This window comes from Hypanus sabinus, chromosome 7 (genome assembly GCF_030144855.1).
Source record: "Hypanus sabinus isolate sHypSab1 chromosome 7, sHypSab1.hap1, whole genome shotgun sequence".
NCBI classification, from domain to species: domain Eukaryota; kingdom Metazoa; phylum Chordata; class Chondrichthyes; order Myliobatiformes; family Dasyatidae; genus Hypanus; species Hypanus sabinus.
The window spans coordinates 49,248,643-49,264,398 of record NC_082712.1 but is presented as its reverse complement, the minus strand read 5'-3'; the positions used below and the strand labels follow the sequence as shown (position 1 = coordinate 49,264,398).

Genomic DNA, 15,756 nt, shown 5'->3' with positions numbered 1-15,756 from the left:
AATTCATCCAGATATGCACTGAGATGTTAAGATTCTAAGACGGTGTAAGAAGAACAATCTCTGCTGACTTTCCTAGTGGTGAGTGTAAGGTGCTCATCTCACTTCAATGTATTGGTAATGGTAGTCCTAGGAATTTCAATGACTCAACCACAGACACAACATGAATATTAATTTTCAAGGGTGGGGGCAGTGTAAGGGGTTGTTGGCAGGTCAATCCTCAATTCCACTGAGCTCCAAGTTGTTATGAGCACACCATGCTGCAAAACAGTCTACCTCTGTTTGATAACAGGTCAGATAATTATAGCGATGAGACCAACTACAGTTTTAGGATTTTAATGGAAAAAACAATTAAATGAAAAGCTGATGAAAGTGAACAATGGATTAAAAACCTGGGTATAATGAAGCATTTTAGTTCAATTTAAAGACAATTTTTTTTGCTTTAAATAAGGGTGAGCCAAAGAAGGCAAATTAAATTTTATCAATTTCTCATAGATCTGTCTTATCAATCAAATATGAGAGGCCAGTTGCAAGTTCATTGCTTGTGTATTTCCTCAAAAGGCAGTACCACAGTCTACACAACTCCCTTCCACACCCCTGGAATTCAGTGTGGTTTAAGGCAACTAAAAGCAGTACAATTAAGACAAAGATGGAATGGAATAAACTATTTTGTTTCAGATACTGAAGCAGGAACTAAGATTTCTTACTTCTATAAGCTGAATAAAAACAAGTTACTTACAGCAATGTCCTCTGGAAACAGATCATCACTAAAAGAACCATCATCAAATATGACCTCGTAGAAAGTTTGTGAGGAAACTCTGGTAACTCCACAACTGTAATACCTTCCATTCCTGTGCTTCGAGATAACTGTTTGTCCAATTGCTAAGTCTTGGAATGGTGGTTTGTTTTTCTTCATTTTGAAGTGGGAAAAGACAAAATAGAAGTTTAACCACAAGCAATTAGTTCACAATTACAAATAATTTCATTAGAATACAGCAATATTGCCAATGCGGCAGAATAATATTTTATACCGTTTTTGAAAAATATAGTTTTTCAACGTACATTTATTAATCTTCCATTATAAACCACAGAGCAACTGTTCATTAGTTTTTTGTTACTGAGGTGAAAATATAAAACATATTTAATGTGCTTAAGATTGCATTGAACTTACTAACCTTATATAAATTTAAGTGTCAGGTTCAATATAACAACCTATTAATCTCTTTCAGTAAATTATATTTTAAAATAAGTATTTTAATTAATAGTTCAGAGCAATATGTTATCTAAGACCATTTGATAAGTCACATTAAAAACGGAATTAGTGACTGCAAATTATTTTCCTTCTGAAGGAAATATTAAAAATGCATGCTGGCAATACTTTCCATACTTACCATTAATTTACCCCATCCATCACAAATAAAGTTACAACTAGCCTGTCTATTTATTTTTAAAATCTTGATGATCAAACAGCCAAGGTATTACAAAATCAACCCTTGGATTTTGAAACCTAATTTCTGAATTCACAATCTGCTAATGTGCACTCTACATGAAATACTTACCACTCTCGAATTTGTCTTGTGTCTGAAGCATGTGATGAGGACGATGTATGGCCAGTCATCTGCTTCCATTACGATTCCTGCTGCATGGGCACAGGTTACATGGAAGGATGTTGGGCAACGCCCATACGAACACTGAATACAAGCACCCAAAGTCTTCTTAACTCTCTTCCTGCAGAAAACACATTTCTGTAAGGGAAAAGAAGAGTTATGTTTAATCTTCAGGAAGGGTAAGATGAGGCCACATAAACCAATCCTCACAGAGGGATCAGAGGTGGAGAAAGTGAGCAATTTCAAGGTTCTGGTTGTCAAGATCTCTGAGAATCTAACCTGGTCCCAACATACTGATGAAGTTATAAAGAAGGCAAGACAGCGGCTATATTTCATGAGGAGCTTGAGGAGATTTGGTTTGTCATCTAAAACACTTGAAAACTTCTACAGATATACCATGGAGAGCATTTTGACATGTTGCTTCACCGTCTGGTATGGGGGAGGAGGGGCTACTGCACAGGATCGAAAGAAGCTACAGAAAGTTGTAAAACTAGTCAGCTCCATCTTCAATACTAGTCTCCACAGTATTCAAAATATTTTCAAAGAACAGTGCCTCAGAAAAGCAGCATCCATTATGAAGGACCCCCATCACCCAGGACATGCCCTCTTCTCATTGTTACTGTCAGAAATGAAGCACAGAGGCCTGAAGGCACACATTCAACAATTCAGGAACAGCTTCTTCCCCTTTGCCATCTGATTCCTAAATGGACATTGAACCCTTAAACACCACCCCACTTTTTTTGTTTTTATGACGAAATTTCAAGACATACACCTGTCATATTAAACAATTCTAATTCAGATCTTTAAATGCTTCAAGCTCTCAGGAAAGGTTTTGTTTTCTTACTCAGTTTAACCAATAAAGCATACATTCACTGTTACTTCAATATAAGCACCATCACAACCAAAAAGCAAGTTAACTGCTTTTAACGTAGATTAGCAGGGATGATCTAAACTATTAATTCAATGAGTGGTTAGCTTGTAATGATACAACATAATTCTCTAACTGGTGACTATCTACTTAATTACTTCTATTTAGAACCTACAGGAATACTGTACTTCACTTTGTATTTCTGCAATATTATTATGCTTACATAGACCTCATTGACTTGAGAAATAATCTCCACTCTTTCCACAAGTATATTTACTAATCATATTATTTTCTCTCTCCTTAGATAAATCTGTTCTTTTCTGTTTCAATTTTCACTTTCTCTTCTTCAGGATTCAACTGCTAGTTTTTAAAGTTATGTTACCATGTTAAATTTGTTCTACACTCTTTCATATATATTTACTCTATTCTTTTCACTCTCAACCTTTCTGCAAATGAAGCATTTTATTTTCTCTTTTCCAGTTCCAAAAATGCACTCACAGTTTTTTCAGACTTGTCGCTTGGTCATCCTATTCCTGACATTATCTTGTACTTTAAATTATCCACCATTGAGGTAACAATACTCATTTCAATACCAATATCACGGAAACTAATAAAGACAGTACTAACAATATCTTTTTTGCCCCTCCATTTTTGTCATGTGTAATAGTTCTAACCAAATTGCATTCTTTGACTTGACAAACAGAAGGTGATGGAAAGTTTTACATAAGAGATTCCTAATTAAAAATGAGGCACAAGAAATTGTATACCATGTGTTTAGGGGTAGGGAGAAGTGAAAAATTGCAGCAGACTATCGTGAGATATAAAATAATTGTATGGATTTTGCGAAAAAGTATTCACTGTGATGAAGTTGGAAAACTGACAGCAAATTTGGATTTTCATACATAGCACAGTCATTCTGCATTCAGGTTATGATAATATGGACCTTTTATCATTAGAATGGAGAATTAGTTAATTAGTTACATGAGTTAATTTGCACATGAATCTCATTCTAAGAATGTTATGTTGTTTGTTGGACAAAGTCCAAGAGAGTTTTAAAAAGTGCAGTGAACCATAATTGCCTTTGAGCATTAAAAATAATTTGATATGGACTGTGAAACCTGCCAATAAATATCTCATAAGATCATGGATTTTAAGATAAAATAATTATATAAACGCATTGTAACTTCTAAATGTTTATGTTCTGATCTTTATTTAATACTTTGTAAAAATAGTTTTTGTTCCTGCTTTGCTGTGTGAAGGGTTTAACGTGATTAGTTACTCCACCAGTTTAATGGTATCACAGCCACTTGGCACTAAAGATGCTAAGGTACAGGTGCCCACAGTAACTCACACTGGAAAAATAATTAGCTCACTACTGTTATGATCCCAGCCCCCTCCTTTGTGAGAATCACAAGAGCACTAGTTGAGAGGGGGTCAGTAGACCCAGGAAGTGGGAGAGAGAGAGACATGCTGAATAGACACAGGAAGTGGGAGAGAGAGAGAGACGTGCCGAATACCGCGTTCCACCGGGATGCAAAATAAGGCAACATTGACTATTGTCTCATGGAGACCACGTGTAAAGCCCTCGGGCAAAGTAGGCTGGTTGAGAGAGAGAGAGATTGCATCATCCCAACCTGACTGACACCTGCGACCCCGTGAGGAAGTATAAAGGAGGGTCTAAGGGGGACAGCCCCTTCAGACGCACCAAGAAGAGACGATAGTGATCCCGTCGTAGTGGGAAGCCATTTTGAAGAAAGCCACGTGCGTTCCGTTTCTCCTTTTGCCTGGGGAGCGGGTGGCTGATAACACTGAAAAGGACTTTGAACTAACAAGGGGGAACCAACGCTCCCCTGATTCACCGGAGTTGCTTCATAAAGACCCGGGCAAGTTCTTCCTTTTCTCACCAATCTCTCTCTCTCTCTCTGTCGCCATACGTGAAACCCAGCGATTCCCAAAAGGCTGAAGCCTGCAGACTTCTGAGTGACTTTAATATTTCCAACGGACAATATATTATCCCCTAGACCAGGGGTCAGCAACCTTTACCACTGAAAGAGCCACTTGGACCTGTTTCCCACAGAAAAGAAAACACTGGGAGCCGCAAAACCCGTTTGACATTTAAAATGAAATAACACTGCATACAACGTTTTGTTTTGCCTTTATGCTATGTATAAATAAACTATAATGTGTTGCATTTATGAAATTGATGAACTCCTGCAGAGAAAACGAAATTACATTTCTGCATGCAACAAAAACATTTTGAACTCCGAAAAAAAGACGTTGGGTTGAAGGTTACTTTTAAGTAAAATACTCAACGTCTATTTGAGTCCTTCTTGTATTTATGAAAAACGCCAAACTTAAATTTGCCGCCAGCAGCAAACCAAAAATAACGTCAGCCAGCTGTCAACCTGAAAAATAAAAGGACTATTTCACTGAACAATGAAAACATATGAATATACGTAAAATAATACGCAATTAAAATATTTATCATACTTCTTCAGGTTGACTCACACCTGACAATGCAGTCGTATTCAGTAGGGATGGATCGAAGCTTAGGGGAGTGACCGGGAAGGATAATGTGTTTTTTTCCTCTCTGAACTCACAGAAGCGTTTCCCAAACGATGTTTGCATTGCGATGATTGCAGAATGTAAATACTCCGAATTTATCATGTCGTGACATTGTTTGAACTCTCTCAAATTGGGGAAGTGAGACAATGTGCCTTTCTGTAAATCTCTGGCAAGCAACGTCAACTTGCGCTCGAATGCAAAACATCCTCCAACATGTGCAGGGCTGTACGTCCTTACCCCGTTGAAGAGCTGTGTTCAGCGTGTTCAGGTGCGCTGTCATGTCTACCATGAAGTGTAGCTTTTCCAGCCACTCTGGCTGTTCCAGCTCAGGAAAGTTGAGCCCTTTGCTGCCCAGGAAAGTTTTCACTTCTTCCAGACGCGCGACAAAGCGTTTCAGCACCTCCCCTCTGGACAGCCAGCGATAAAAACACGTTGTAGCGGTTGCTACACGCAGTCAGTAAACTGCAGTCAAAGATAGCTTTATTCGAACTAAACAGCCTTGCTTTTAAGCCTCCCTCAACCCGCCCCCCATGGGCGCGGATGCTGCAAAAGACACGTACTCACAAACCCCCGTAGGCTATCTCCCTTAGCCTGAACGCTGGCTAATTGTGAGCCGGTTCGGATGTGTCAGGAAATGGGTCGCCACAACGTCTTATTTAGATTGTACAAGATCACCATAATCTTCAAATTTAGATTTACATTTCAAAAACTAACAAACTAACATAAAATACATATTAATTAAATACTGACCATGTAGCGGTGTGCTACACGCAGCGCTAAAATTACGACACGGAGTCGGTAACTGCAGTCGAAGGAAAAAAACTTTATTCGAAATCTTCAGCCTCACTTTTAAGCCTCCCTCAACCTGCCCCCCCCCCCCCATGGCGCAGAGGCTCCAAAGCTCTGTGCTCGCAAACCCCCGTAGGCTATCTTATTGTGAGTCGGTTCGGATGTGCCAGGAAAAGGGTCGCCACAACCAATTATTTCCCAAAGCAACAGGGAGCCGCAGCACAGACGTAAAAGAGCCACATGTGGCTCCGGAGCCGCGGGTTGCCGACCCCCGCCCTAGACAACAGTAGAGCTTATTTCTTAATGATGATTATTACTATACCTGCGCTTTAGATTGAGTATTGACGACGTGCATTGTCTGAATGTTTGTATTAACCTTACTTTTGTGCCCCCTTATAAATAAAAACATTTGAAAATAGTGCCATCAGACTTCAACGGACCTCTCTATCTTTGCTGTTAAGTGATCCAGTTACGGGATACGTAACAACTTGGGGTTTCTCGTCTCGGGATTTGACACCAAATTGGGAGGCCAGTGAATCGGGCTTGTAAGTCCAAAACTTGAATCTGGTTACGCGGGTAGCCAGACGGGAAACCAGCAAAGATGGACGTGGGTGAATTTATGAAAAACCCGACTGTGGGGGCACTAGAGGCGGCCACCAAATCAGACTTGTTAAATTTGGTGAAGGGGTTGAACCTCGCAGAAGTGAGGTCGTCCATGAAAAAGCAGGAGGTGCGAAGGGCCATAACTCAGTATTACATTGGGAAGAATGTGTTTGAAGCTGAGGTATTGGAAGATATCCCTGAAAAGGTACCATCAAGTGGGACGGCTCAGTTAGAGATGGAGAAATTAAGGTTGGAACATGAAATTAAGTTAAAAGAGCTGGAAGCGGCTGAGAGAGAGAGAGAGAAAGGGAGCAGGCGTTCCACCTAAAGGAGCTAGAGGCAACATGGGACCATGAGCTCCAACTAAAGGGGTTAGAGGTGAAAAAGGAGCAGGACCAAGCTGAGAGGCAAAGACAGCATGAAATTCAGCTAAAGGAGCTAGAAGCAGCCGAGAAAGAGAAACAGAGGAAACATGACTTGGAGATGGAGAAGATAAGGAAGATCAAGGGTTAGACCAAGCAGAATGGTTTAATGTTAGTAGGGAGTTGAGATTGGTACCTCCGTTCGAGGAGACAGATGTTGATAGTTATTTCTTGCTTTTTGAAAAGGTGGCAGTAAATCAGATGTGGCCAAAAGAGCAGTGGGTGGCGTTGTTACAAAGTGTGTTAAAAGGGAAGGCCCAGCGAGCATATGCGGCGTTGTCCCTGGAGGAGGGAGAAGCGGAGAATTATGCTGAAGTAAAGGAGCCCATTCTCCGGACTTACGAGTTGGCACCTGAGGCATATAGACAAAAGTTTAGAAATTTAAGGAAAGGGTGGAATCAAACGTATACCGAGCTAGCCCATGAGAAGGGGGTGCTCTTGGACCGTTGGTGCACCGCGGAAAGGGTGGACGAGGATCTTGTCTCAGGGAGTTACTTTTGATTGAGGAATTTAAAGGTTGTGTTCTGGAGGAGATCCGGATGTATTTGAATGAGAAGCCGGATAAGTCCATTTCAGAGTTTGCAAGGTTCGCGGATGAATATGTCCTAACCCACAAGACAAAGTTTTCCTCGAATAAAAGTTCCCAGAGAGACAGTGGGAACGATCGAGAAAGTCCGACGAGTGAGGCAGAAGTCCCACCGGGAGCTAGCGGTAAGGTTGAGGAGGAAAGGCAAGACGGCCAGAGGTTTCCGGGTTTGACCTGTTTTAATTGTGGAAAGGAAGGGCATATTGCATCTCGATGCTTTGCTCCGAGGAAAGAGATAGGAAGAGGGAAAGCCGCAGTCCCTATCAGGTGTGCCGTGGTAATCAGTAAATCGACCACAGAGCCCAGGGTAGACAGAGTACGAGAAGGCTCTGAGACTTGTCTGTCACATGGAACCGTGTCTGTGACGGAGGGAGACACACCAGTTCCCGTACGAATCTGGAGAGACACGGGGGCTGAGCTGTCGTTGATCAGCAGTAAGGTACTAGAATTTGGTCGGAAAACGGGCATGGTAAAGGTAGAAGGAACAAATAAAAGGATAGAAATGGTGTCCTTATATAAGGTCATTCTGGATTCTGAGCTGGTGTATGGATCAGTTGAAATAGGGGTGCCATCAGAATTCCCGAGAACTGACGTGGACATCCTTCTTGGGAACGATTTAGCAGGGGGTAAGGTTTGGCCAGCAATGCTACCGACCTGCCGACCGGTGCGTGTTGAGGCCCCGCCCCTAGCGTCCAAGGGCTATCTCGCAGACGCGATCACTCGCAGCCTGTCAAGAGAGGCAGCTGAGAATGAGAGCAGTTTAAATCTGGCCAGTTTTGATTTGGCCAAGACGTCTTTGCTGACCCTGTGCCATGAGGGTTTAGAGGGTGGTAAAACGAAGAGTAGTAAAGTGAAAGGGGGTAAGGGAGAGGAGATAGATCTGCCCTTAGCGAAGAGAAAGGTCCTAGAGGTAGGAAATAAAGATGAGAAACAGATAAAGCTGTTAAAAGGTCCAGAGTTGGACATGGATGATTTGTCTGGTTTGGCAGAATTGTTTGAAAAACTTGAGAGTTCTAAAGGTAATGAGAAAGGTAATGGTAAAGTTCCCGATAATGAGGGGAGGGCAGTCCTAGATGGAAAGGGTACCCTTGCCTCGAAGGAGTCTGCTGAAAAGGCCGAGGAGGTTGTTTCAGCTTGCAGGGTTGTGCCTTCCCCGGGTGGGAGCTGCCCAGAGAGTAACTGGGAGGATCGGGGGAAGTTAGAATTTGAAAAAGGTTCGGGTGTTGAAAGCCTAGAAGAGGCCAATGTCCCGTTTGAGTGTGTCCAAGATGGGGATGCACGTGGTGCTGAACCTGGTAACGGAGCTCAGAAGAAGTCTGAGGTATCTGATTCAGTGGAACGGGGCGGCCGTCCTTGTGGGTCAGATAGACTTGGTTCAGTGGAAAAAGGGTTAACCTTGGTAACCGTGGGAAGTGTGAGTTCCCCGGTGTTTGTACTTGAAGGTGGGTTCAAAGTTAATGCAGAATTTAAGAATGGGGGGATGAGGATTATTATTGAAGGAAACGGGAAGTCTGTAGTTCCCAAATCGAAGGAAGAAATCTTAAACCTGGCGGGTGTGAAGAGGCCACATTCGAAATGCTACTTGAATGAAGAGTTCAAATTAAAAACCAATAGCCTGAAGGGTACTGACAAAAGGGCTAGCCACCTGGGTAAAATTAAAGAATTGGGTGGAAGTGGTCTAAGTTTGGGGCATAGTGTTGATAAAATAACCCCGATGAACGAGGCGGGCGGGTGTTCACCACACCAAATTACTCAAGTTCCCCACGGGGGGACTCGCCGGAAAAGAGGTGACGGTTAATGGGGATGCCATTTTTAAGCAGCAAAGCAGGTTGAACGGGGTTGCGCCAAAGCCTGTGAATAATAAAACAGTCCCTTTGGAGACCTGCCGGTTAAGTAAAATGACCGAAACGATTAGTATTCACATAAACTTTTGTAGATGCACCTAAGCTAAGATCACACCTCCTTAGTTTTGTTGCTGAAGGAAGAAAAAAAAATAGGTGATTACTGAATTGAAGTCTGATGCTACAAGACTTTAGTATGGTTCGCGATGTTAAGATATTAAAGAAAGGGACACTATAATCGTTAACTGTTTAGATACTGACTTGAATGTATAACGGTAGTACTCTGTGAAAAGAAAAGCTTGTGTATTGTGTTAGATTCAAAAATCCTGTAACACTGTGTACCACTCCGTTTTAACCGCTGGTAAAAACGTTTTTTAAGAGGGGAGGTGTTATGATCCCAGCCCCCTCCTTTGTGAGAATCGCAAGAGCACTAGTTGAGGGGGGGTCAGTAGACCCAGGAAGTGGGAGAGAGAGAGACGTGCTGAATAGACACAGGAAGTGGGAGAGAGAGAGACGTGCCGAATACCGCGTTCCACCGGGATGCAAAATAAGGCAACATTGACTATTGTCTCATGGAGACCACGTGTAAAGCCCTCGGGCAAAGTGGGTTGGTTGAGAGAGAGAGAGATTGCATCATCCCAACCTGACTGACACCTGCGACCCCGTGAGGAAGTATAAAGGAGGGTCTAAGGGGGACAGCCCCTTCAGACGCACCAAGAAGACACGAGAGAGTGATCCCGTCGTAGCGGGAAGCCATTTTGAAGAAAGCCACGTGCGTTCTGTTTCTCCTTTTGCCTGGGGAGCGGGTGGCTGATAACACTGAAAAGGACTTTGAACTAACAAGGGGGAGCCAACGCTCCCCTGATTCACCGGAGTTGCTTCATAAAGACCCGGGCAAGTTCTTCCTTTTCTCACCAATCTCTCCCTCTCTGTCGCCACACGTGAAACCCAGCGATTCCCAAAAGGCTGAAGCCTGCAGACTTCTGAGTGACTTTTGTATTTCCAACGGACAATATATTATCCCCTAGACAACAGTAGAGCTTATTTCTTAATGATGATTATTACTATACCCGCGCTTTAGATTGAGTATTGACGACGTGCATTGTCTGAATATTTGTATTAACCTTACTTTTGTGCCCCCTTATAAATAAAAACGTTTGAAAATAGTGCCATCAGACTTCAACGGACCTCTCTATCTTTGCTGGTAAGTGATCCAGTTACGGGATACGTAACACTACACAGAGTTCCACATCTCTGAGGATGGACTTCTATTGGTATAAGTATTGAGGATCATTGTTTTGTTACTGAGTACAAAATCCAAGCCCTTATTGAACTGAGTGCGCTTGTGGCTTATCACCAGTTTCAGGTCTCCAAATGCTTAGGTTCTGAAAGTGAAGTTCCAATTCTGAATTATAGCCCGAGATCCAATGAACAGTAGTTTACAATTACGCCTCTTGTCTTTCTTTGGATAGCATAACATGAATGATTGAGGAACATTGACTGCAAATATGAAGTGAAAACTTATCTCAATAAAATCAAACACGAGGAAATCTGCAGATTCTGGAAATTCAAGCAACCCACACAAACTGCTGGTGGAACGCAGCAGGTCAGGCACCATCTATAGGGAGAAGCGCTGTTGACGTTTCCAGCCAAGACCCTTCGTCTGGACGCTTCTCCCTATAGATGCTGCCTGACCAGCTGTGTTCCACCAGCATCTTGTGTGTGTTGCTCAATAAAATCAACTGGCTGTAGCAATGGCAGACCAGCAGCATCTATGGTATAGAGTATTGTCAGACCTTCATTAGGTCTGGAAAAAAAAGATGAGGAGTCAGAGTTAGAAGATGGAGGAGGGGAGGAAGAAACACAAGGTGATAGATGAAACCATGAGATGGAAGGGGTGAAGTAAAGAGCTGGGAAGTTGATTTGCAAAAGAGATATAGGGCTGGAGATGAGAGAAGCTGATAGGAGAGGACAGAAGGCCATGGAAGAAAGAAAAAGGAAGAGGAGCACCAGAAGAAGGTGATATGCAGAGAAGATAAGTTATGAGAGGGAAAAGGGAATGGGGAATGGTGAAGGGGAAGATCATTACTGGAAGTTGGGAGAAACTCTGGGGAACTCCCCTCCATTGCCATCAACCTCACAGTTCCTTCACCCCACATCTACGGTTTCTATCTCCTATCCAAGATTCACAAACTTACCTGTCCAGGTGGACCCATTGCTTCTGCTAGTTCCTGCCCCACTGAACACATACCAGCATATCACAACTCAGTTTTATCCCCCTGGTTCAGTCCCTTCCAATCTACATCTGTGACACTTCACTCCCTCTTGATCTTTTCAATCATTTCAAGTTCCCTGGCCCTGATCATCTTATTTTCACCATGTCCGATCCCTATACACCTCCATCCACCACCAGGAAGGCTTCAAAGATCTCCGTTTCTTTCTGGACACCAGACCTAACCAGTTCCCCTCCACCACCATATTCCTCCATCTGGCAGAACTTGAACAATACAACTTTATTGTATTGAAGTGAATATCACATGTAGAGGCAGTAACAAGTAAACTGCTGACTAGCACCAAACTTCATATAATTATGTGTTGAATCAGACTTAAAAGCCGAACATTTTAGTTGGATGAGGACAAATTTCTGGGAAGGTATAAAGAAAGTTATCAGACAACTAAGTTAGGAAGTTGTGCTTGTTGAAGACACAAAATTTCAGAAATTTCATGAGCAAATGACAAGTAGAAAAGCTCCCTTTGTCCTGGCAACATAAATGGGTGTTTTAAGTCAGAGAACATGTCCTAAGGCTGCATGGTCGATCCAATTATTGAATGAAAGTTTTGGAAAAGTAATTACAAAACAAGCAGGCTGTCATTCAGCAGAATTGAAAATAATAGCACTGCACACAATTACTACAGTTATTACTGAATTTAAGTATAAATCACCTTAAAATCCATGTTCTAGACTGTTAACATACTTTGAATCCTCATGAAGTTTCAAGTGCAGTAGTTAATCGTATTTACTATCAATCTGTGATTGTTTAATTATTAGCCGAACACTCAAAATGCTGAAAGCTTTCAGCAGGTCAGGCAACATCTATGGAAATTAATAAACTGCTGATGTTTCAGGCCAAGAGCCTTCATCAGAACTGGAAAGGAATGGGGAAGATGCCAGAATAAGAAGGTGGTTGGGGTGGGGCGGGGGGGGGGGGGGGGGGTAACAAGTTAGAAGGTGATAGGTGAACCCAGATGTTGGGGGAAGGGAGACAAAGCAAGAAGTTGGGAGGTGATAGAAGCTCCTTAGCTAGTCCTCCTTCCCCTCCTCCACCTTCTTATTCTGTCATTTTCACCCTTCCTTTCCAGTCCTGATGAAGGACCTCAGCCAGAAATGCCGACTGTTTATTCATTTCTATAGATGTTGCCTCTCCTGCTGAGTTCTTCCAGCATTTTGTGTGTGTCTTTCTGGATTTCTGCCATTTGCAAAATTTTGTATATCCCACTATTACTATAATGGACATAAGAGTTTGAGTAAAAGAGGAAACACTACAAAAGGAAGTTTAAAAAAATAATGAAAAGTTGCAAATACTAATGAAAAGTTCTAATGCCCTATGGATTACATTAGAGAAGTTATGGAAAATCAAAGTGCATGAGTGTGCCTGAAATTATTCTGAACATTACTCAAACCTCACCTGGGACAGAGCATTCAGTACTCATTGCACCATCTCAGGAATATCCTTGGAGAAAATCCAACAAAGATCCATCAGCATGAAATATTAAGTGAGAAGTCTGAGGTATTGTCAGAAATAGGGTGAATATGTTGTATTCTCTCATGGAGAGCAATTAAGGAGATGGTCTGACAACAATAATAAGAAAATGGACATGATAATTATGGAATAGTTCTTTCCTTTCCTAAGTAAGTCCAAATAAATGTACCTGACAGCTCCTGCTCAAAAAGTAACAAGCGGATTCAAGAAAGACTTCTTGCAAAAAGTATTGCTGAGCTTGAACTCTGTTTTCTGTAAAAAGGAATTGCAATTTTATTTGTAAAATTGGGTCATTTTACAATAAAGAGGAAAATGAGAACTGGATAAAACCTATTCAAATAATACTGAAAATGTAAGGTGGCTCTGATGGTTCCACCTACATAGAACATACAACATACAACACAGCACAGTACAGGCCCTTTGTGCCAACCTACTCAAAGATCACTTGAACAGTTCCCTCTTATATCAGCCTCCATTTCTCTATCATCAATTTGCTTATGTGAGAGCTTCTTAAATGACCCAAATTTATCTACCTCTACTACTACCCTAGCAGGGTGTTCCACACACCCACCACTTTCAGTGTAAAGAACCTACCTCTGATGTTTTCCCCTATACTTTCCTCCAATCACCTTAAAATTATGACTCCTTCTGTCCTAGGAAAAAGTACCTGGCTATTCACTCAATCTATGCCTATTGTCTTGTACATCTCTATCAAGTCACCTCTCATCCTCCTTCACTCAAAAGGGGAACCCAGCTCGCTCAACTTCTCTTCATAAGACATGTCCTCTAGTCCAGGCAGCAACTTGCTAAATCTCCTCTGCACCCTCTCAAAAGCTTCCATATCTTTCCTACAATGAGGTGACCAGAACTGAACACAAAATTCGAAGTATGGTCTAACCAGGGTTTTATAGAGCTGTAACATTACATCAGGCTCTTGAACCAATACACCATACGCCTTCTTAACAAACCTTTCAACTTGAACGGCAGCTTTGAGGGATCTAGGGATGTGGACCCCAAGATCCCTCTGAACTTCTGAGAATTTTGCCATTAACCCTGCTTTCTGCCTTCAAATTTGGCCCTCCAAAATGAAACACTGCAAATCAGTGCCATCTGCAAGCTTATTAACCCACCCTTCCACTTCTTTATCCAAGTCATATATAAAAAAAGCTCCAAGAACAGGGGTCTTGGAACTGATCCTTGCAGAAAGCTACTGGTCACTAACCTCTAGGCAGAATACTCTCCATTTAATACTACCCTTTGTCATCAATGGGCAAGCCAATTCTGTATCTATACAGCCAAGTTTCCCTGAATCCCAAGTCTCGTCTTTCTGAATGAGCCTACAATGGGAAATCCCATCAAATGCATTACTAAAAATCCATATACATCACATCCATTGCTCTACCTTCATTAATGTGCTCTGTCGCATCCTCAAGGATCTTAATCTGTTTGGAAATGACGTTATTTCTTTCCTCATAGAAGAATAAGAATGCTGAAACTGAGAGGATTCAACACTAACTACCAAAGAAGATGTACATACCAAGGAATTCTTTATTTTTTGGAAAAGTATTTTACACAGAGAGCAGCTGATATCTGGAAAAGGCTGCTGGAAGAGGTAATTCAGTCAGATACAATCACCAGATTTAAGCAACATTTAAACAGACACAAAGAGGAGGAGGAGGAGGAAGAGGAGGAAATGGTACTAATGTGGGCAAATGAGATTACAGTGGATGGACAAAAAGGTCATAATGGAAATAATGGGATTAAGAGTCTGCTTCTCTACATAACTATGATTCTAGTATTATTATGTCAAGAATGCACTGTGGCTAATTTTGATCTGGAATAAGTCATCCACTTGGCAGATTTTTAAGTGAAAAATAATGACTAAAGCTTTCATCTTGCTAAATGACCAATAGGAAGGCCTTGAGAGAACTGCCTTTTAATCAATCTATGAGACCCTAAAGTTAAGTCAAACCAAGCAAAAAATGGATTAGAAAATCATTGATATACTGGCAACATTAAAAATAGATCTTAATTAGCACAATTGGGCCATTTGGCCCATCGTCTGATCTGCCAATCCATCACGGCTAATTTATTATCCCTCTTAGCCCCACTCTCCTGCCTTCTCCCCATGACCTTTGATGCCCTTACTAATCAAGAACCTATAAACCTCCACTTTAAATATATCCAATAACTTGGCTTCCACCACTTTCTGGATAAAGACAGTCCTCCTCATGTCTATTCTAAAGGAATGTCCCCCACTATAGGAATAAGCCTTGCAATATTCAACAGGTTTCAATGAGATCTCCAATCATTCTCCTAAACTCCAGTGAGTACAGGCCCAAAACTATCAAATGCTTTTTTTCATTTAACCTTTTCTTGCTGGGATCATCCTTTTAAATTTTCTGGACCCTCTCCAATGCCACACATTATTTCATAGATAACGGGCTCAAAACTGCTCACACTACTCCAAGTGAGGTCTGACCAATGCCTTATAAAACTTAGAATTATATCCTTACTTTTATACTCTAGCCCTCTCGAAATGAATGCTAACATTGCATTAACTGGCTGATGAGGTCCATAGTCAATAACAACTGAAAATTTGGCTGGCAGTTGGGCTTAGTTGTGGCAAGATGGAACTTGTAGAAGAGCTAAGTATAATAGTGGCAATGGTCCTTCTAAACTACAGCCAATAGCAAAGCCAAAACAGCTCTTGGCAA

General features: G+C 41.6%; 1 protein-coding gene across 3 annotated transcripts in view; it reads right to left on the bottom strand.

Annotated features, from left to right (window-relative positions):
• Nucleotides 1-15,756, bottom strand: part of LOC132396772 (lysine-specific demethylase 4C-like) — a 379,800-nt gene that overhangs the window by 64,202 nt on the left and 299,842 nt on the right. For all 3 annotated transcript variants that reach the window (XM_059974646.1, XM_059974645.1, XM_059974647.1), the window contains exons 18-19: nt 1,557-1,742; nt 737-907 (exon numbers count right to left, since the gene is read on the bottom strand). In XM_059974646.1, the coding sequence (XP_059830629.1) occupies nt 737-907; nt 1,557-1,742 (357 nt within the window). The remainder of the gene's footprint in view (nt 1-736; nt 908-1,556; nt 1,743-15,756) is intronic.